Source organism: Macaca nemestrina, chromosome X (genome assembly GCF_043159975.1).
Source record: "Macaca nemestrina isolate mMacNem1 chromosome X, mMacNem.hap1, whole genome shotgun sequence".
Lineage (NCBI taxonomy): Eukaryota > Metazoa > Chordata > Mammalia > Primates > Cercopithecidae > Macaca > Macaca nemestrina.
Genome location: NC_092145.1, coordinates 135,870,476 through 135,894,080, shown reverse-complemented (window position 1 = coordinate 135,894,080; position 23,605 = coordinate 135,870,476). Strand labels below are relative to the sequence as shown.

General features: G+C 38.2%; 1 protein-coding gene and 1 non-coding gene across 2 annotated transcripts in view; both read left to right on the top strand.

Annotated features, from left to right (window-relative positions):
- LOC105478245 (DNA polymerase alpha 1, catalytic subunit) overlaps nt 1-23,605 on the top strand; it is a 308,053-nt gene that overhangs the window by 45,873 nt on the left and 238,575 nt on the right. The window contains exons 21-26 of the mRNA XM_011735382.2: nt 687-816; nt 1,304-1,423; nt 2,545-2,644; nt 4,736-4,860; nt 7,597-7,746; nt 8,157-8,279. Of these exons, the coding sequence (XP_011733684.1) occupies nt 687-816; nt 1,304-1,423; nt 2,545-2,644; nt 4,736-4,860; nt 7,597-7,746; nt 8,157-8,279 (748 nt within the window). The remainder of the gene's footprint in view (nt 1-686; nt 817-1,303; nt 1,424-2,544; nt 2,645-4,735; nt 4,861-7,596; nt 7,747-8,156; nt 8,280-23,605) is intronic.
- Nucleotides 3,761-3,890, top strand: LOC112426014 (small Cajal body-specific RNA 24). The gene has a single exon (XR_003017260.1). It is a non-coding gene; the product is annotated as a small Cajal body-specific RNA 24 (non-coding RNA).

The window sequence follows — 23,605 nt, the reverse complement described above, 5'->3', positions numbered from 1 at the left end:
CTCTGATCTAGCCATATTGGCCTCTTTCCTAGCCCTGGAACTGTCAGATTTGCATGCAGCTCAGGGCTTTTAAGTGTGCTATCCTGTCTGCCTGGAATGCTCTTTCCATAAGTCTTGCTCCTTCACCTCTTCCAGATCTTTATTCTCAGTGAAATCTTCCACTATTTCCTAACAAAAATTTCAGTCTCTGCTTCTGATACTTAATATTCCCATTGCTTAACTTTTAACATTATATAACATACTGTATACTTAATTTCTTTGTCTTTTTTATACTCTGTCTCCCCCATGAGGACATAAGCTCCAGGAGGAAAGGAAATTTTGTTTGTTTTGGTCACAGCCAATGCCTGGCACATAGTAAGCACGCAATATATACTCACTGGATGGAATGAATGAAAGGATTTAGATAGTTTTCAGGCTTGTAATTATTGTATTACTTCAGTTTTTCCTTAAGGGATTTTGTGTGTGTGTGTGTGTGTCTGTGTTTTGGAGAAAAGCATTGGGATCAATGGTATGAATGAATTCCTGGTTACATACTGACCTTATTTTAAATTGTTTCTGAAGCCAAGGTGCTGTTGCTCTGAATTTACTTATACCCCAAATTCCTTGTAATATTTTGTGAAGTTCTGATTATAGGCATTGTTTCTTTTAATTACTTGATTCTGTTTCATTCTTACTTTTCTGTACAGTGAATCTTCTCAACTGTTATACCTGTTGGAACACACCTGGAAAGATGCCAAGTTCATTTTGCAGATCATGTGTGAGCTAAATGTTCTTCCATTAGCATTGCAGATCACTAACATCGCTGGGAACATTATGGTAAATTTAACTTAGAAAGGGGGAAAAAGCATTTCCTGTTGGATTCAGTATTTGCTTGGGGTAGTTGTTATATGATAATGAGTCTAGATGCATGCTTATAAAATGAGTAACTTAGATTCCGAAAGCTGGATTTCTTTTGTAAAAGGAAGAACTGGTTGGGAGAAGGGGAGGAATGCCAGGTGCAGCGTGTTGAAATTTGGGCGAACATACGGATCATCTCTCTAACATCTGGATGTGTCTGTTTAGTGGAATGGTCCATTTGGGAGTAAATAAATAGCCAAGTTGTCAATATTTTAAGCTGTCTTTGTCTCCTTTAACTATAATGCTTAAAGAAAACGTTAGGAATAATTTAGTACCTTTTTTAAAAAACAGCCCGTTATTAGGAATAGTTTTAAAGGAGGTGCTGTGACTAAACTTACTGACTCAAAGTTGCTTTTGTTAGTTGTGGTTTTGAGCTCAAATTTAAAAAATAAATTCCATTTAATAGTCCAGGACGCTGATGGGTGGACGATCCGAGCGTAACGAGTTCTTGTTGCTTCATGCATTTTACGAAAACAACTATATTGTGCCTGACAAGCAGATTTTCAGAAAGCCTCAGCAAAAACTGGTGGGTCCAAAACTGTGTAGTATTTTGTTTTCTCTTACCCCCTCCCTTTTTAATACCTATTTACCCCCCCTTTTTTTAATACTTAGATAGCCTTTTTTTCTGTGATAACATCTGCTTTCAAAATAGCTAATCCCTTGTGTACTGTAGAAACCGTGTCAAGTTTATTCCCTTGTTTTTGTGTGGTCATTTCCTTTTCCACTTTGTAAAAGGAAAATGCACTTTGTGCAGGCAAAATTATTTGTGAAATATGAAATTCTTTGAGGGAAGCATTAGACCTCTCTGATGGGTGACCATACACGGAATGTGTTCTGGCACCTTAGCCCTATCCAAAGATAAATGCCAGTTAAACTTTTTATTTTCTTAAACCCTATGAGCCTTTATTTTTGTGTTGCATTTTTCTGTACTAGTATGACCAAGGTCACCCACAGTCAGGTTTCTGAAGTAGCCTCCATCACTTTGGAACTAAAACTTAGTTTAGCTACTGTTTTATTAGCACTGATATTAATTAATTCAGAAATGGGAATTGAATGTTAAAATTTGATTCAGGTTCTCATATTTGCTTGTTTTTTAGTGTACATTATCAAAATTGGTATAGGGAATATTCATTTAGAGGACTTTAACTTCTGCTGAGTTATTGAATGTTGGCCAGTAATAAACTACTTAGGAATGGATTTTCAGTATATGGATGTACTTATTTTATGGTGTCCATATTAATAATAGGGATAATGATAATGTCTACATGAAGCATTTTATGTTTTTACATCATGAATATTAGAGTAGTGATTTTAAGAGGGCTGTTTTATAATCTCAAATTTTGTATAATATGAAAAGTGGTATTTTTCGATATTCATTGATTTAAAAATATGAAATTCTGTAAATTCAGAAACATAAAGATAAAATTTTTGTATTTGTTAACTCAGGATGTAGTATTTGTTTAAGAAATTACTATGCTTGGAATTCATTTGGATTCATGAACATATTACAATAACTGTCTTTCCCAACAGTTAGGACCAGTAACTGAAATGTTTGTTAGAACTAAGTCCTGCAATTGGAAAAGAGAGAATCATCAAAATTTTAAATTAGTTAATTAGTGGTGAAGCTATCTTTCCATTTGATATTAGGGAGATGAAGATGAAGAAATTGATGGAGATACCAATAAATATAAGAAAGGACGTAAGAAAGCAGCTTATGCTGGAGGCTTGGTTTTGGACCCCAAAGTTGGTAAGGCTGGGCAGTGAATTGGTTTTCTCCCAATATTAAGGAGTTTCTTAATGTGGATCTAGGCTTGAGAAACTAGAAGACCTGAATTATATCTTACAGGTCAGCAAATAGGTCTCATGACTTTTATCTTTCATTCATGTGAAAATCTTGGTTGCCAGTCACCTGACATAGACTTAATGTGAATTTTGTTATGCTGTGTTCCAATGAAATATTTATAGACATTGAGATTTAAATTTCATATAGTTTTCATAGGTCATGAAATATTGTTTTTGATTTTTTTCCAGCCATTTAAAAACGTAAAAACCATACTTAAGCTCATGGATGGTACAAAAATAAGCAGTAGGTTGGATTTGGTCTGTAAGCGTAGTTTGTCCAATAGATAGGTAGCTGTCCAGTACATAGATAGCTGTTTGTCCTGACCAGTTCAGTTGACAGCAAAGTTAAAGAATACGGACAATAACCACCAAATTTAACTTTAACAGAATACCTTTTCCCTATTGTCATGAATGGCAAAGATGTTTTGTGGTACACAGAGCTAGAAATAATCTTTAAAAAAATAAAAATAAAAAACTTTTTTTTTTTTTTTTGGAGACAGAGTTTTACTCTGTTGCCGAGGCTGGAGTGCAGTGGTGTGATCTCTACTCACTTCAGCCTTCACCTCTTGGGTTCAAGTGATCCTCCTGCCTCAGCGTCCTAAGTCGCTGGGACTACAGGTGTGTGCCACCATACCCAGCTAATTTTTTGTATTAGAAAAAACCATTTCATCCATTCCCAAGTGTACAGTTCAGTAGTAGTGTTAAGAATATTCACATTGTTGTGAAGGAATTAATGTGAATTTTATCCAGTAAGTTAATTCTGAATAGGAGACATTTTTGACAAAAGTGATTTTATTATTAGTTATAATGAAATGGAGCACTAGTACTTGGTGTTATGTAGGTCTGGGTTTGAATTCAGTGTGATCTTGGACTGCCTGTTTAACCTCTGTAAGCTTCAGTTTCTTCTGTAAAATAGAGATAAGAGTAATATCTACCACACAGGGATTTAAGGATAAATTAGTATGATACTGGACACAGAATAAACTATCTTATGTGTTTGCAATTATTACTGTCTTAATAGTGGACATTTATTTTTATTCAGTTTCTTCTCAAGGTGAAGATAACTCTTTGTAAATGTCCTACAGAAATATAGTAGCTTTCTGTTCATCCTTTGCAAGTAAAAAGGGTGGGTCGTTCCACTACTGACATTTATATATATGTGTCTCTTGTTTGATTTTAGCTCAGTTTTTGTACAGGTAAGTGTGCTGTCCATTTTATATTTTGAAGCTGTTGTAAAAGAATAAATTACTCGGCCAGGCATGGTGGCTCACACCTGTAATCCCAGCACTTTGGGAGGCTGAGTCAGGCAGATCACGAGGTCAGGAGATCGAGACCATCCTGGCCAACATGGTGAAACCCCATGTCTACTAAAATACAAAAAATTAGCCGGGCATGGTGGTGCACGCCTGTAGTCCCAGCTATTCGGGAGGCTGAGGCAGGGGAGTCGCTTGAACCCGGGAGGTGGAGGTTGCAGTGAGCCGAGATTGCGCCACGGCACTCCATCCTGGAGACAGAGTGAGACTCCGTCTCAAATAAATAGATAAATAAATAAACAAACAAACCACTCACTTGGTTTTATTTGGGGTGGGAGTGGGAGAGTAGGTAGGGGAATTCTTCAAAGAATTCTTGCTTTGAAGGAGAGTTGAACTTTTTTTTTTTTAAATGGATGTGACATCTCTCAGATACCTGATTGGGAAGGTATTTGCTCATGATAATGGTGTGCTTTGGGGGCAGCTGGGGAAAGGACTGGTTGTAGCTGGTTCTAAAGAGAGACAGGATCTTTTTCTCCCTCTTTTGTGATCTGGCTTTTCACTAATTCGCATTATTTTATAGAACAGTAGTTGATTCTTTTTTTCCCTTTTTGTCTGTCTCACAGCTCTGGATAGTGTATGTGGATAGTATGTAGTTTCTAATATACTTATAGTGCTTTTAATAATGATGTTTTGACAATTCTGCTTTTCTTTAGACTTTTTATGACGTGGCTTTTTAATTTCAGGTTTTTATGATAAGTTCATTTTGCTTCTGGACTTCAACAGTCTATATCCTTCCATCATTCAGGAATTTAACATTTGTTTTACAACAGTACAAAGAGTTGCTTCAGAGGCACAGAAAGTTACAGAGGTTTGTATTTAACCTGGGACTCTTGAAATCGAGTTTAAAAGAATTGCTTAAAGAAGGAAGATCTGTGTCTTTTTAAAATAGTTTTATTGTGGTATTATTCATATACCAGATAATTCACCTGTTAAAAGTGTGTAGTTCAGTGGCTTTTAGTGTATTCCCAGAGTTTGCAGCCATCATCACAACCAGTTTTAGGATATTTTCATTATTCCCCAAATAAACCTTTTAGCTGTCACCTCCCTCAATCCCCTATCCCTTCCATCTCCAGGCAACTACTAATCTTTTTGCTTGTATAGATTTGTGTATTCTGGACATCTCATAAATAGAATCATACAATATATGGCCTTTCGGTATCTGGCTTATTTCACTTATAATGTTTTCAAGGTTCATCCATTTTGTAGAATGTACTAGTACTTTATTCGTTTGTGTTGCTGAATAATATTCCATTTTATATGCATGTGTGGTGTATGTGTAGGTGTATATACATATACAACATTTTGTTCTTTTTTGTAATTTTTTTAAATACATGGCAGAAGATGTCTGGTTGCCCTCTAGCTCCTGAATTTATATGTCCTTTAGTTCTCACCACAAGCTTAGGACCTGTTTTTCAATCTCAATTTCATATTCCCAGAAGAGAGAATCCGATAGGTTTGCCTAGGTTGGTGAGCGCCCCAGGTCCCTGTTACCTGTGACCACAAGAGTAGGTTCACAGGGTACAAATCTGGCTGCTAAGGGTGGGCCTTTCTGTGGGACTAGTGGATACTTTTACAGAGAAGATACTGGGTAGACATCCCCAAAAGGTATGACTGCATTCAATTAATATTTGAGCTCTGCTCTGCTACTGTGCCAGCATGGTGATAATTAATATTATTTAGCCTCTGCCCACCACCATTTTGCTTATTGGAGCTTTACAGCTTGGATTCTGGATATATAATAGAATCATTTTGAGGCCGGGCGTGGTGGCTCACGCCTGTAATCCCAGCACTGTGGGAGGCCGAGGTGGGTGGATCACGAGGTCAGGAGATCGAGACCATCCTGGCTAACACAGTGAAACCCTGTCTCTACTAAAAATACAAAAAATTAGCCGGGCGTGGTGGTGGGCGCCTGTAGTCCCAGCTACTCAGGAGGCGGAGCTTGCAGTGAGCCCAGATTGTGCCACTGCACTCCAGCGTGGGCAACAGAGCGAGACTCCGTCTCAAAAAAAAAAAAAAAAAAAAAATAGAATCATTTTGGAGTTGGAAGGGACCTCAGAGGTCATCTAAGAAATACTATACATGTAGCAATTTATAGATCTGAATCATTTTCATGCATGGTACCTCAGGACAGTTAGGGTCACACAGGTAGTAGTTGTAGAGCTAGGAGTAGATTGTAAATTTCCTGACTCTACATCCTTTCAGTTTACTTTTTATCTGACTTTCATAGTTGCTGTAAATAAATTGGAATGTGTACCAGGATCTCTTTAATAGATTTACTATCATCATCTTATATTAGAAAACAATAGGTCCCTATTACTATTGTAAGAGCGTTCACTTGAAGATATTGATCTCTATAAAATCAGATGCTTTGTAAAGGCTAGGTTATCAAATGGCATTGACTTGATGTACTTTAAACCAAGAGGTTTATTTTTATTTCTGAACCTTTGAAAGGGCAAATGTGCCTGGCTTTTTTCTTTGTAGCTGTTAATAGAATTAATGGAGGCTTGAGAAAAATGGTCTAATGCTTCCCCTGCTTTTTCCTCCTGTAAATTTTAATATAAGAAGACTGCTGGTTGCTTTTCTGAAATGTTGCTATTCTTCTGTCGATTGCATAGCAATTTGTAGGTAAAAGGTACTACATAAATGTTAAGGGATATATATGTATTACTTTTTAGAAATGTCATGGCCTATTTAAATGTGCTCCAAACTTTTTTTTTTTTTTTTTTTTTTTTTTGAGACGGAGTTTCGCTCTTGTTGCCCAGGCTGGAGTGCAATGTTGTGATTTTGGCTCACTGCAACCTCCGCCTCCCAGGTTCAAGCAATTCTCTTGCCTCAGCCTCCCGAGTAGCTGGGATTACAGGCATACGCCACCACGCCTAACTAATTTTGTATTTTTAGTAGAGATGGGGTTTCTCCATGTTGGTCAGGCTGGTCTTGAACTCCCAACCTCAGGTGATCCACCCGCCTCGGCCTCCCAAAGTGCTGAGATTATAGATGTCAGCCACTGCTCCTGGCTGCTCCGAACTCTTAAATTTGCTGATTTATTAGCTTTTTATTTTTAGTCTAGAGCGTTTACAATAATTGCTATGATTCTCCATAGTTTTCAAATTCTATAGCATTTTGTTTGGTAGTAAAAATGATTTAAAATAGTAGTTTAGCTGCTGGTTGTTTGTTTTTTTAATCCTGGAGGTGTTAGTGTTTGTATTTTAAAAACAATTTCACCAAACATATTGTTCTCCAGTCTTGTGGAAGAGAGATAGCATGTGTAAAAATGTATCCCTTTAAATGAAATCTAAATTTGTGTCTAACTACAGGGGTGGGAGATAGTGGGAATGACAGCCTAATATAATTGGGAAAGAAGAGGGCAATGGTGACCTGTTCTACAACTCTCTCAGCTCTTTCTTATACTACTCATGCATTGTTGACCTTATATAAGATAATAGCTTTTCAAGATGTGATCATGGGGGAAAGCTCCTATAAAATATTACTGTAGAAATTTATTTCACAAAAGTTTGATTTGTGTGAAATTTGTTGTGTTTATCAGGATGGAGAACAAGAACAAATCCCTGAATTGCCAGATCCAAGCTTAGAAATGGGCATTTTGCCCAGAGAGATCCGGAAACTGGTAGAACGGAGAAAACAAGTCAAACAGCTAATGAAACAGCAAGACTTAAATCCAGACCTTATTCTTCAGGTATATCTTTTCACTAAGAAACATTTGAGTGACAGTCTCAGCTTTTACAGTTTGATTATTTATGAGTAAACAGGATGCTGTGCAAATGCAGGTACTTATTTTAAGTTTGTGGGTAGGTGACCATTTAAAAATACTAGAGTGCCTCAGAATGGAAGCCACCTTTGTTTACAAAGGTTGTATCTGAGCAAGATACCTCTAGCTCCTGGGAGCTTTGGAGTCTGTGTTTACTTGCTGCTTCTAGGAGGTTAGGGAATCATGGATCCAGGAGAATGGGTTGAGTATGTTAATTCTTTTTTATTCAGGGATATTGAGGGTTTCCCTTTTTATTGGAGATCTAGAAAGACATCTAATGTAATGCTTAAGCATCTGTAAATGTTGTTGTTTTGTCTTTTGTTCTGTGTGGCCTGCAGTATGACATTCGACAGAAGGCTTTGAAGCTCACAGCGAACAGTATGTATGGTTGCCTGGGATTTTCCTATAGCAGATTTTACGCCAAACCACTGGCTGCCTTGGTGACATACAAAGGAAGGGAGGTAAATGGCATAATAACATTCACATCTCTAGATATGAGAGTATTTTTAACTATACATGTTATAGTGTGGGAGAGTCAAGTTTATTACCTAGTTATACAGCATCAAATACAGTACCCCTCTCTTTGGATGACAGGTTTGAGACAAATAGGCGTTTAAATAAGGATTCATTAATTTGTGTGTGTGTGTGTGTGTGTATTATTGAACATCTACTACATGCCAGGCATTGTTCTAGGTTCTCAGGATAGAACGTCAAGCAAGACATAAAAGATCCCTGTAATGAGGCTTACCTTCTACCCAGAATGGGAGGGGTTTGGGGGTGGGGACGACATGGGTTGGGAATATGGGGTGGAGAGAGGGTGGTTTGGGAAAACAGACTGTAAATAAGTAAATAAACATGTATAAGAAATAACTGAGAAAATATGATAGAAGTAAATGCTCTGTAGATAAAACAGGGTGGTGGGCTAGAGAATGTTTAGATGGCTAGTTTAGATTGGTCAGGGAAGGCTTTTTTGAGGAGGTGACATGAATGAGACCTAAATGACGTAAGAAAGCTTTTTTTTTTTTTTTTTTTTTTTTTGGCTGATGGATTAGCTTGGAGTGTGAGTGAAAGGTAGAAATCAGGAAGATAGCTAGTAGAGCCTTTTACTAAGATGGAGGAAACTGGGAAAGAAGGATTAAGAGTTCTGTCGTGGATGTGTTGCCTTTGGCATGAGTAGTAGATCTCCAGGCATAATAAGGAGGCCATTGGATGTATAAATCCAGAATTCCAGGAATATGTCAAGACAGGATTTATGGATTGAGAGTTACTGGCTTTAATAAGATGGTCCAGATACCAAATAGAATTTAGGTACCGTCACTTTATGAACACTGTAAGCTTCAACTGTTTTAGCCTTATGTGCGTGGGTTTTTCTTAATTTGTAAAAGAATAGTTATGCTGAATATTAAATTCCATTTAACTACCTGTCTATGGGTTTAAGACTATTTAGTCTTAAAGGAGGTAGGTAGTGGTCATGGGAAAAATGCTTATAATGGGGCGTCTGGACTCTGAATGCTCTAGAGCAGGGGTCGGCAAATGATGGCCATTGGGCCAGATGCGTCTGCCATCTATTTTTGTAAATAATATTCTATTGGAACAGAGCTAAGCTCATTTATTTATGTATCATCTGTGGCTGCTTTTGTGTTATGAGAGCAGAGCCGAGTAGAAAAGATGGAGGCTCATATGGCCCGCAAAGCCTGATATATTTACTCTCTGGCCTTTTTTAGAAAAAAAGTTTGCTGACCCCTGCTTTAGAGTTTAGACCAGCTCTGTCCAGTAGAACTTTATGATGATGAAAATGTTCTCCATCTGCACTATCCGGTGCTGTAGTCTCTAGCCACAAGTGGCCAGTGAGCACTTGGTATCTGGCTAGTGCCAACTGGCTGAGGAACTGGATTTTTAGATTGCTTTAATTATAATTAAAATGAATTTAAACTTAAATAGACAAATGTAGCTAGTGGCTACTGTGTTGGACAGTGCAGATCTAACTGGTATGTGAAATAAACGTCAGGATGTTCAGAATCACTCTTCTGTTGGCAACCCTATCTCAAAGATTTGGCTCAGGGCACAGTGAGGAAGAGCAAAACATGTATTGAACACCAGTGATGTGATAGAAGCTTTCTTATGCATTATTTCACTGAAATTACACAAGAATCCTTTGAAATAGATAATAATGTTCTCATTTTTTAGATGAGGAAATTAAAACTCAAAGAGATAAAGTATAACAAGTGGCTATTTTGAATGTAAATCCTTTTAGTACAGTAGGGTTGTCTCTTCCATCTCAAGATGTCTTTTATGACTGTGGTTCCGCTTTATATTCTACCTCTCATTACAGGAAGATCATTATTTTTGGTACCCATCTCAAGACACAGGCCTTTTTTATGTGAGAAAGATATAGATGTTTTAGGGGCTAGCTGAAGTGAGGGAAGGGAAGGATGTTTTCAGTTTCTTAAGCTAAGTTTACTTTAAAATTATTTAAATTTCGTTTCTTTACATGTATCCAGTGGCTTCTGAGGGAATACCATCTTATTTTTGTATTAGGAAATGCACTCACTATGCCCCAACTGGGTGATAATACATGGGTTGACTATTGAGATTGGATCAAGGTTACTCTTAAGTTTCTCACGAGAGGCAATAGTTGACAATTTACTCCCTTGGAGAGTGCCTCTTGCTGTTGGGAAATCCCTGTTGTTACATTTTCTGCATTGGCTCAGAAATCCACAAGCTTGAAAGGGCACTGTTGATAATGATAAGCCCCAAATTTGTCCAATGATCTCCCCCACTCTCCTAATCCATTGTATTTTGAGGGCAATGGTTTTCCTTAGCTGGATTTTTAATAGGGAGTTTAAACACAATTTTTATTTTTCTGTTAAATAAAATATAATAATAACAAATCTTTAATAAATGAACTATAAAAAAACCCTGTTCTCTACACTAAAAAAACAAAGAATTTCAGACAAATCTAGAACTACTTGTATGTGATTTAAATTCTTGGTTTCTGCTTTCCTCTTTTCTCTTTACCCTTTGCTTTTTCCCTCAAATAAGGATAAATAAAGCTCTGGAAAGTAGGCCTTTAAAGTAATATGAAGCTACTGAGAAATAATAATTACGCAGTTTCTCCCAGGAAATCTTATTCTAGAAGAAGATCCAAAGTCACTTACAAATATTATTTCCTAACATAAAAATGATTGTTAACGTATTGGAGATAATTATTAGCACTGGTGGATGAAAGTAGTCTATGTGATCATCTTTCTTTGATTTCTTTTAATTGTTAAAGAGGTAGCAGGAGTGAAGTGAAAATGAGAGCCAGTGTGCTGAGATTTTGGAATACCTTTGTAACTTATTAAACTAGTATTTTTTGTGACAAGATAGAGTGGGCAGAATAATACAGTAAGCTGCAGATCTTAAAAGTTCATTGCTTTTAAAGTCCTTGTGGGATAAATTAGATTAAGGTTCAAGTGGAAATTAATGAGAAGGAAACCTGGTAGCCTGCCATTGCAAAAGATTATAAAATTTTGCATTTGGATGTGGATTAAATACACAGCCTTGGGAGGCCTTGAAGCCCCCCTTTCCTTTTTATTTTTAAGTCTATTTTGTGTTTGCTCAGTTTTGTTGGAATCGTGCAGGTTTGGCTCTAGCGACCTAATAATTTCTGTAATCAAATGTATTATGGCTGCTAGAATACTCAGAGTAATTACTAATTGTACTTTTTAAAACAGGTGCATAATAAAAGTGCTAGTAGTTGTGTCAAATGGGCATCAATATTGTGTTTTCACAGGTGTGATCTTTCACACTTAAACTCTTCCATGATTTTGAATTGCTCGGTGGTAGAGGAATGAGCTAATGGGTAAGGAATTGTATGAGGGATCTCACAGTGTGTACGTTATTGAAAAGTAATGAAGTCACTGTTTCAGAGAAGTACTCTGTGAATCTATAGAAATACCATCTGTATTTGTGTTTGTTCTCAGTGCGTGTGTAGAGAGGCATAAAAAAGAAATTGGGCAAGCCTACAGCACTGAGTGGACATATATTTTTAAACCATGAAGAAAAGGGGTATCAGTTGTCAAATGTCTGACGTGGTAATTGAAGTGATTGTTCACTAGATGGCGATAGACACCCTGAGATCATTAATCAATTAAGGATTTTATTCTGTGAATAATAGTGAAGGCAATTTAATGAGTTAAATCTGTCCACATTTTAGACTTTTATTCATTTTGGAACTATTAAAGAAAATCTAAAACTGGCCCAAAGGATTGTAATACTCTAGTGTTTAATGATGATTTTTTATCGTTAGTTATATTGATAGGAACAGTAATTTATAGCAAGTTAATTCTTTTATCAAGTAGCTAAATTCTGATTTCTGGCCATGGAAATGTGATGTATGACTCCCTCAGTCACAGTATCAGAAGCTAATCTAAAGGGAATTGGAAAGGATTTTGATATATAATTTTGCCTTTTTGAATTTGTTTTTTTATTGCGAATTATCTTATTTTATTTATTTATTATGTTTTTTTGAGACGGAGTCTCCCTCTGTTGCCCAGGCTGGAGTTCAGTGGTGCAATCTCGGCTCACTGCAAGCTCCGCCTCCCAGGTTCACGCCATTCTCCTGCTTTAGCCTCCCGAGTAGCTGAGACTACAGGCGCCCGCCACCACGCCCAGCTAATTTTTTGTATTTTTAGTAGAGATGAGATATCACCGTGTTAGCCAGGATGGTCTCGATCTTCTGACCTCGTGATCCACCCACCTCAGCCTCCCAAAGTGCTGGGATTACAGGCATGAGCCCCCGCACCCGGCCTATTTTATTTTATTTTATTTTAAGAAACAGGGTCTCACTTTGTTGCCCAGGCTGGAGAGCAGTGGTGTGATCATAGTTCACTGCAGCATTGAATTCCTGGACTCAGACAATCTTCTCACCTCAGCCTCCCTAGTAGCTACAACTACAGGCATATGCCACCATCTTTGGCAAATTTATTTTTATTTTTTGTAGAGATGGAGTCTTGCTGTATTGCCCAGGCTGGTCTCCAACTCCTGGCCTCAAGGGATCCTCTCACCTTAGCTCCCAAAGCTGTAGGATTATAGGTGTGAGCCACTGTGCCTGGCTTTATTGGGGGAATTTAAAACTGACTATGTACTTATAAGTATACTCATTGCATAACTTTAGTTTAACGGGAACATTTGTCTTGATGGAATAATTATTACTTATTGACGTTAGTATTGTTTTATTTCTCTACTCTCTTGTTTCCGTGTCCTTGAGAAAACCATTTTTGGTCTGGATTTTTTATTGCATTTTAAAATGTATGCTCTGATGTTTAGGTATAGAGTCCATGCATTTTCTTTTTCCTACCTGATAGGCTGAAATGAGTCTTTGCCAGCCTGCTTGCCAGTTGGTCGTAGACTGCCTGGTTTTTAGTTATGTTTGGAGCTGGAATTTGTGCATTTTAAAAGTGTATCCAAATCATTAATGCAAACATTACAATCTTGGCAAGCCTTTCTGGGATTTTCTTGGTGATGTGGTAGCACCTATCAGGATCGCTTGGGAATGGCACTAGGACCGAGGGCTCTAGCCTTTGTTGGTGTTGATGATGAAGGAGAATGAGTGACTATGAAGAATTTTACAATTAAATATTAAGGAAGTCTTTCATCTTTACCTGTAAATAAGCAAAAATTTCACTTTTGCAATCTTTTTTCCTTCCTTCCTTCCTTCCTTCCTTCCTTCCTTCCTTCCTTCCTTCCTTCCTTCCTTCCTTCCTTCCTTTCTTCCTTCCTTCCTTCCTTCCTTCCTTCCTTCCTTCCTTCCTTCCCTCCCTCCCTCCCTCCCTCCCTCCCTTCATTCTCTCTCTCTCTCTCTCTCTCTCTTTCTTTCTTTCGGGGGGGCGGGCTGAGTTTTGCTCTTGTTGCCTAGGCTGAAGTGTAATGGTACGATCTCAGCTCACCACAGCCTCCATCTCCCAGGTTCAAGCATTTCTCCTGCGTCGGCCTCCCAAGTAGCTGGGATTACAGGCATGTGCCACCACGCTTGGCTAATTTTGCATTTTTGGTAGAGACGGGGTTTCTCCGTGTTGGTCAGGCTGGTCTTGAACTCCTGACCTCAGGTGATCTGCCTGCCTCGGCCTCCCAAAGTGCTGGGATTACAGGCATGAGCCACCGCACCCTGCCGTGATCTCTTTTCTTAATAGCCTAGTTTTTCTTTAAAAAATTAAAAGCAATAAAATATTATAGAGACAACTAAAGATCGTTTCCTCCCCATCCTCTCTCATTTCTTTTTCTTTTTCGGAGGTAACTTGCCCAGAGTTGGTTTTGTCATTCTTGCCCATGGGTTGTTCTTTTTGCTTCTACAACATGTGTATATACATGTGGTGCGTTAGAAGTTTTTACCATGTATGTGTCATGCTATACATGTTCTTTTGCAGTTTAAAAAAGTAGGAGAAACACTCTGCTCTGTATGCCACATTTTAAGTATATTCATCTTGATACGTTTTTAGATTTGATTCATTCATGTTAACTATTGTATAATATTTCGATGAATAAATATAGCACAGTGCATTTTTTAATTCTCCCATCATCCATATCTTTAGGTTTCCAAGTTTTCATTTTTCTTAATTATTTGCTGTTATAAACAGTGCTACAGTAGACAACGCCACGTTTGTGAGAGTTTCTCTGGTATATTTCTAGGAGTGGAATTTGTACAACATCCACAGCAGTATATGAGGTTTTATTGATAAGAGCAACCATTTAATTTATGACAGCAGGCTCATTTTTAAAAATCAAATAGCTAAATTCGTATGTCTGGCTGGAGCCACAATACATAACTCCTTCAGTCACAGTATCAGAGGCTAATCTTAAGAGAATTGGAAATGATTTTGATATACAATTTTGCTTCTTTGAATTTTTGTTTAGTTCTCTGTTGAGACATTCTAAACTTAATATATACTTAGAGTTGTTGCATAATCCTTGATATTCCACATCCTTGCAGCACTTGTTATCTGAGTTTTTATTTTTTGGCTAGTCTTATGAGTATGAAAGGGTATGTCATTGTGATTTTAATTTACATTTTAAAGTTGGGCAGCTTTTCATGTGTTTATTAACTCTTCCGTTTTCTTGTCTGAATAGGATATAGATGTTCTGTTTTGTTGGATTGTATGTCTTTTAGTGTTCTTAGGTATTATAAAAGCTACTCCTCATTTTGTCATTTGTGCTGCAGATACCGCTTTCAGTCTGTGGCTTGTCCTTTATTTGTAGTCTTTCATTATGCAGAAGTTTCTAATTTTAATGCCAGATATTTAATTTTTTCCTCTTTACACTATGTGGGTTTTTTCCCCACAAGAAATCTTTACCTCCTCTAGTGACATAGACATTCTCCTTTGTTTTCTTCTAAAAGTTGCAGAGTTTGGCTTTCTTATTTAGGTCTTTAATCCTTCTAGAAATTATTTTTAGGAATGATACAAGTTAGCAATCTAATTGTACTTGTTTGCTTCCTTGTAGAGTTATTGAATTTGTTCCTCTATTCCAGGGGTTGGCAGACTTTGACCCATGGACTAACTCAATTCAAAACTGCCTGTTTTTATAAATTAAGTTTGATTGGGACACAGCTCTATGCATTTGTTTATGGCTGCATTTGTGCTACAACAGTAGAGTTGAGTAGTTGCCACAGATACTGAGTGAACTCCAAAGTCTAAAATATGTCCTATCTGGCCCTTTACAGAAAAAACTTGCCAACCCATGGTCTAAAAGATAGTCATGAGTAGTAGAAGAGTAACTCATATTTCCAACAGTAGCAGACATAGTCAGTGAAAATAGAGGAAATTACGCTAAAGGTGGTAAGGAAGGAAAACAATCTTTTGGACATATAAAAAATACAAAGTTTGGGCCAGGCGTGGTGGCTCACGCCTGTAATCCCAGCGTTTTGGGAGGCTGAGGCGGGCGGATCACCTGAGGTCAGGAGTTCAAGATCAGCCTGGCCAACATGGTGAAACCCCGTCTCTACTAAAAATACAAAAAATTACCCGGGCCTAGTGGCAGGTGCCTGTAGTCCCAGCTACTCAGGAGGCTGAGGCAGGAGAACCGCTTGAACCTGGGAGGTGGAGGTTGCACTGAGCTGAGACTGCGCCACTGCACACCAGCCTGGGAGACACAGCGAGACTCTGTCTCAAAAAAAAACAAAAACAAAAACAAAAACAAGCAAACAAACAAAAGGCAACATTTGAAGTTTTACTGATTCTTAGATTGTCATATGAGAACTTCCCTCAACCCAAGTAGAGTAAAGGGGAGGTCTGTGAATCCTCTGAAGTTGTATGTAATATTTTGTGTGTCTGTGCATATGTGTACTTTTTTGGAGGAGAGGATGCATAGCATTTAAGAGACTCAAAGGGGACCATGATGTGAAAAATGATAAAGGGCGCTGGTTCTTATATTTCATTTCTGGCCTCTTATGTAGCTAGAGGGGAAACTTTAGCCTTAAAAATGTATGCTTTTGTCACCTAAAACATGGCAGTGCGAATAATTTTCTTGCCAAACCAGACCCATTTAAACTGTGTGGGTGGTAGGAGGGAAGAGTTCTGTCTCCAGAATTTTTATAGCCACCATTAAGACTACTTTTAACTTCAGCTGACCTACCAACATTTTGATTTTTTAAATATGAGAATTTCTTTGAAGGTTAATATGAAGGTTTAATATATTTTGGTAGATATATTTTGTTAAAAAAAGAAATATCCTTTGTTAGTGATCATGAATTACCTATCACTTTCAAAGTTGCTTACTTTATAAAATTTGAAGCCAGATAATTTTTTTATTTCGTTTCTATTGTCATATTTCAGGGATGTTTGGATTCTAAATTCCTTGCAGTTCTTCAGAACTGATAATAAATACTATTCAGCTTTATTAATTCACATTCTACTCATTTAGAATTTGTGGTAATTCAGATGGAATGAGTTGAAATTCTTCTTTGTATAAATTAATAGTTATTTCAGAGCCTAGGTTCTTTTCATATACCATTAAATACAGGTTGAGTGTCCCTAATCTAAAAATCTGAAATGCTCCAAAATCTGAAACTTTTAAAGTGCCGCCATGATACACAAAGGAAATGCTCATTGGAGCATTTTGTATTTCAGATTTTTGAGTTAGGGATGCTCGACCAGTATAGTGTAAATATTCCAAAATTCCAGTTTCAAACACTGTGGTTCCAAGCGTTTCGGATACTCAGCCTGTACTATAGAAACAACTATCTACAGTTAAGTAAGTGGCATTTTATCTGCAGATCTTTTATATTGATGTACTAAGGAACAATTTGTTTACTTGTCCATTTGTCTGCATTTTTTCAAAAATCGATTAAAGTAATGTTGATACTTGCAAATAAAGTTGAAAAAAGGAAGCTGTTAGACTTTCAATAATTTGAGAGAAATTCGACGATAAAAGTTCAAGAATATGGGATAATTCATGCTTATATATGCTTGCATTATAATAAACAATATATACTTATATGAAAAATATATGGTAAGCATGTAATATATATGTTATGTAATCTATTATAACAGTGTTGCATTTATAGAGACTAAGTGGGTTACACTTAGGCTTGATTTTAATTACTCTATATGCTTGAAAATACTGAGTATTTCTTTCAAAATGGCTAAGATGTTAGACTTGAGACGAATTCAGAATAACCTTATTCTTCTTTCTTAATAGTTGGAAACTAGCATCTCCAAGTTGCATGGACATTGGCCTCTGTGTGCCTTTTGGGTTTTTGGACATTGAAAGGTACAGGTTTAGGAGGACACAAGCCAGTTGATGTAAGAGACAACTGGGAAGAGAAAGACTAGGTCAAATCTTGCCTGGGGTCTGTGAGTGTAAGAAGAAGGCTCCATCAAGGAGACCATTTAGGTATCTTCTTGTTTATCCCCCCCACTTTTTTTTTTTTGAGACGGAGTCTCGCTTTGTCGCACTGGAGTGCAGTGGCACCATCTCGGCTCACTGCAAGCTCCGCCTCCCGGGTTCACGCTATTCTCCTGCCTCAGCCTCCCGAGTAGCTGGGACTACAGGCTCCTGCCACCATGCCCGGCTAATTTTTTTGTGTTTTTAGTAGAGGCGGAGTTTCACCGTGTTAGCCAGAATGATCTCAATCTCCTCGGCCTCCCAAAGTGCTGGGATTACAGGCGTGAGCCACTGCGCCCGTTCTGCATTTGCTGAAGTTTTTGAGTGGTTGCCACATCTTAGTTTTACCTGCGCTTTAAGGAATCCAGGCATGGGCACCCGCACCCCTCTCCTACACAAACATTATACTACTAAGTATCAAAGATATAAGATACGGTCCTGGGGTTGTGAGTTGGCCTCTCCAGTCTTGCTGAATCTTCAGTCAATACTAATCTTTGAAATTCCAGGGCTTCTTTCATCAAGGAAGACAGAATTTCCTTATTCTTAATCCAAATTTGTGCTTTTTTCCACCCATATGTTGGATTTCTTATTACTAGATTTTTCAAATGGGTCCGCATAAACTAGTATCAATACTTAAAAATTTTGTATTAACACAAAGCAAAAGTCTGCAGCCTCAAATTATTTATTCTCCAACCTCTACTTCAGTTTGTCAGGGAGTACATTTCGGATGTTTTTTTGTTCTACCTAGCCCTAAGCCCTGTGCTGTACATAGTGGATGTTTATTTGCCTTACCCCTGGGATCACACTCACTTAGTAGTTTCTGTAGTTATAAATGGGTAGATAGGGAAGTGGTATATATATATATTTTTTTTTTTTTGGTTGAATTTTTTTTTTTTTTTAAAGAAGGTCTTGATATTTAAGCCTATTTTGAATTTATAAGAATGGCCAGGATACTCAAACAAGAAAAAGGATAATTCCTACATTTGTAGTAGGAACCTGGGGACTTTTATCTGAAAAGACAGGGACAGAGTATTTTTGCCTTGTAATTTTGCCTTTTTAATTACTGAAACCACTGGGAATGTGGCTGAGGATGAGAAGATAAATGCTGTTAAGACTGACCTTGTGTCAGCACCACTGATCTCTGCTGAGATAAATTAAGTTTCATTACTTTGACTAGAATCACATAAATTGAGTCCTGAAAATCTTTTTCTTCCCCACACCTCACCAGAATGAGTGACTTTGTTAACCCAAATTCATTTCACTTTTCTACGTATGTGAAAATTTTAAATAAACCTATTTTGGTATCTATTTCTTTTTCACAAGCCGCGTGTTATTTGACAGGTGTTCTAAAGCTCCTTGCTTTGGCAATGAACCAAGATGACAGAGCAGTAATGATTTAGAAAGTGCCATTCCCTCCTTGTTAAGCGATAAAAAGAAAAGTGTGAAGTTATTAACCACTATTCACCAGTGGCATAGAAATTGGTATAAGGTTTAATTGTCTGGTTCTACAGTTGGTCTGCGTAGGCAATTTCCTGGATAGTGCTTTTCTTAAGGAAAGGGAAGAATAATCATATAACTTCACTTTTTTCTCCCATATAATTTTTTTTTTCATCTTTTCACAAATTGCAGATAGATGGATTGGAGAGAAAGGATCACTAGAAAACCAAAATATTGACCTCATAGGCTTTCCCTTTCCTCATCTGCCCAGGTATAGATTTATGGGTGACATGGCAGCACTCAGCAACATTGCAAATTTCCCACCCCCCAAATGAATCAGATGCTCAAGTGCTTGAATCTGATGGTGTATAGGATGTTACCACACTGTCTCCTTACGTTAGCCATGCTGAGTCTATTTATTGCTAATTGGAAAAACCTACTTTTGGCAGCCTCGGCTGCATGGTGGCTTAATAGCATACCCGTCACAACAGTGTGGTCAGGCCCATTAAAGACACATCCCTGTCAAATTTAAAAAAAACAAAACAAGTTCATTGGGCTTGTTATGGCTCAGGACCAACTGACTGAGGGAAGACTAATAGAATTAGTACCTTCTGTTTGTGTGTCATCATTTCAGTGGGCAGCATGAGCCTGTGTCAGTTTGCTAGATCATAAATACTGTGTTAAATTACAGTGAGCTGAGTTTGGTAAGTTGTGGGAGTTTTGGAAGGCGGGGAGAAGAATAGTTTTATGTATGTGTGTATGTGTGAAGAAGCCGTTTGATTTTCAGCCAGGCATTCCTGAGCCCTGTGGTCATGGTTTTAGAGATCTTATACCTACTTTGAAATTTAGTACCAGCGTCAGATTGTGCAGCTGTCCTTGTTTCCTTTTTATTATTTATTTTGTGGTTGAATTGGCTTGTATCCCTTTTAAACTTGAATGCATGAGTCTCAACATTTAAAAAATTTCTTTGAAAATTCGGTTTTAAAAAGCAATATGAAATAGAATGTAGCTGAAAAGTGAATTTTTACTTGCATTTTTAAAAGAGCAACAAAGCATGAGTGATTTCCAGAAATGGTTTCTGTGTCATCTTTGGAATTCTTCTAATTACTAATTCTTATTTATAGGCTTGGGTTTGGTTTTGTATTAGCTGTTTTTATTGGCTTTGTTGTTTTACATTTGACAAAAGATTTGCTGTTTTGAGGCTAGTGATGAGATTTATTTGTTTATATATTTGTTTATTTTGCCTTAGGTCTAAGAGTTGAGCAGGGATGGGAGTGGAACAAAGATACAAGGTTTCTTTTATGATTTGGTGTGTCAGACACTTGGCTATATTTGTTTCATGTGTTTTTCATCGCTGCTAACTTAACCACAGACTACATTTTCAGCCCTGTGCAGGAGGGTGGTGTGCCTTCCGCAGGCAGGGAGGAGGAGGGTTGAGGGTTGGTGGCTTGGAGAAAGGAATAAGCTCATGGGCTATTAATAATGTACATTGTTCTTGAGGCCACATGTAACATTTCTGAGTCCTGACCAACAGGGTAGGGTGCGTGTTCTATTTACGTTGGACTGCATGGCATGATGTGATGGATAGCTGATAATATAATCACAGGAAAAATCCGGGTATTTCTCCTTTAATGATGTCCTGATAGGGCAGAAAAAAATAATTTGTCTTCAGAAGATTGGCTTAGAGTGGCTGAATATATTTAATTCAATTACTGGTTCTTGCCTCATAGCCAGGAATTCTTTGAGTGATATTTGCTGAGTGTGTACATGGAGGGAAATGGAGACAAATGACATTGCTTGTGACCCACTGGCTTGAGAGGAAAGCCTTCAGTAATGATTCCAGTAAAACTAGAGCTAGAGCTTGAGAAGCTAAACTTGTGATTACTTACTAGTAAACAAGAGAAAGGATCTGTTGTAGGTGCAAAAATCTTACCAAAATGCCTGAGTATTCACTGGAGAAAGCCCTGGACTGTACACAAAGGGTGCTCAACCACTTGTTTACTTTTTGTGGCTTTGAGCAAGTCATCCATTCTGCCTCTGGTTTTTCACTTGTCAGAGGGGTGCTAGATGATGATAATTACTGCTCAGTGGGCTTCAGTTACAAAGCACCTTTGCATAGAGTAGCCATTTACTATTGTTTCTCAAAACAACCCAGGGGAAGCATTCATGCAAGGCTCTGGGCACCTAGCAGGTGTCAGGCATGCCACGTAGTGCTGGTGTTGGGGAGACAGTGGTAAACTTAAGTATTCAAGGACCTTGTCTTCATGGAGTTTTCAGTCCAGTAGGTGAGAGCTGTTAATCAAATGGTCAATGAATAATTGTCATTCTGAAAAAAATAAGTGCTAAGAAAAGGCATGTGAATTTCTGAGTCTTGATAGCAAAGGCCCTTGACCCAGTCTGAAAAGTCAAAATTTTCCTGATCCTTTGGTACTTGAGCTGAGAGCTAGAAAGTGTGGGCTGGAGTTAACTAGGTAAAGAGTTGGAAGAATAAGCATTCTAGAGTGAGGGCTAGCAGGTGCAGAGGTCCTGTGGTGGTTGGAAGCATTATGTGGCCAGGACACAGAAGGCTGAGGTAGCTGAAGTATAGAAAGGAAAGGGAGAGTGATAGGAGGCGAGGCCGGAGAGGTAATCAAGGTCACACCATATGGGCTTTGCAGGCCATGTTGACCAAGGGACAGATGTTAATAGTTGTTTTGTTTTTTTTTTCAAGACAGAGTCTCGCTCTGTCTCCCAGGCTGGAGTACAGTGGCGTGATCTTGGCTCACTGCAATCTCTGCCTCCCGGGTTCAAGTGACTTTCCTGCCTCAGCCTCCCAAGTAGCTGGGACTACAGGTGTGCACCACCACTCCGGCTCATTTTTGTGTTTTTAGTAGAGTCGGGGTTTCACCATGTTGGCCAGGCTGATCTCGAACTCCTAACCTCAAATGATCCACCCACCTCGGCCTCCCAAAGTGCTGGGATTGCAGGTATAAGCCACTGCACCCGGCCAGATGTTAATAGGTTTTATATGTTGGGGGAGATTGGCTCACATTGCCATTTTGAGAAGATCACTCTGCCTGAGTGAGTTGGGGGGGCCAGAGTGGATGAGGGGAAACTGATTAACAAGCTATTATTAGAATAGTATTCCAGGCAAATGATGGTGGTAGCTTGACTGGTGTGATGGCAGTCAGTGGAGGGAGGAGGACCCAGATATGAGAGAGATTTAAGAGAAAAAATATCAGTAAAACTGGGTGGTAGATTGGACGTGGGGCTTAAGATGGGGAAGGTATCAAGGTCAACTCTTGGCTGACTTGAGTAGGAAGATGGATGGAGTACCTTTCACTGAGATGAAGAGCACTGGAAGATGACCAGGTTTGCGGCAGAAGGAGGGAAAGATGAACAGTTTGATCTTAGACATGTAAATTTTGAGGTTGCAGGATATAAACTGGGGAGTCATTGGTTTATAGTCATGGTTAAATGAAGCCATGGACATGGATGAGATTACTTTGGGAGAGAGGAGAGAGTGGAAAGAGAAGTGGGTGTAGGACTCAGTCTTAAGGAACCCCAGCATTTAATGACTTGGTAGAGGAGGACGGGCTTTAAAAAGTAGACCGTGAAAGAGCAGCCAGAGAAGAAGAGGTGGGAACACATGGTATTGTGAAACCAGTGAAGAGCATTTCAGGGAAGTCGTAGGCAACTGTCAGGAAGAGACATTGATGATAGTTTTGAAAAATTTCCATTGAATTTTGGGATATGGAGGTGATCTTTGATTTTAGTTGGTGCTGTTTGAGTGCAGTAATGGTGGTCAGGCTGATTTGCTATAGGAAGATACTGTAATTATCCACAGTTTATAGATGAAGAATCTGAGGCACAAGGAAGTAACTTGTAAAACAGCTCACCTAAGTGTCAGAACTGGAATCCAGGCCTAGGCCTGGGTGCCTCAGACTCCCTGTTCTGTTATATCTGCTACCTACAGCTTACTGCTTTACTAGGTAAGTGTGTGGACCGAGGAGGCAAACACAGCTGTGTCCCTGTTTTGCTTCTCCCTGGGTTGGGTTCTATTAACTAGTTACTTAACCTCATTGACCCTCAGCTTCCTCATTTTTAATAATGGTAAATGCCCAGTGAGGTTGTTGGGAAAATTAAATGAGATAATGTGTGTTAATGCCTTGAAACGCGTTTGATACATAATAAGTACTCAGTTAATGCTAGCTAAAAAATAAACAACCTTCTACCATTCTGTCTGCCCTCTCCTCAGAGTGTCTTACCTCCAATTACATTTTTCTCTTGTTTAATGCTTGGCAGTCTTCTCTAAAAAGGCCAGTTTGTATGCTATTTGCCCAATTATTTTTCAAGTTTGTGTTTTTACTTTGCCATTTCTTCTGCTTTTAGTGCATTTGTCCACCTACACCACTAATTTCTGTGTAGTGTAATTTCTGTCAGTCTTCCTCAAAACTCACTTTTTATGACTGGTTTAAAACTGATTTTCCTCACTCTGCAACTTAATGAG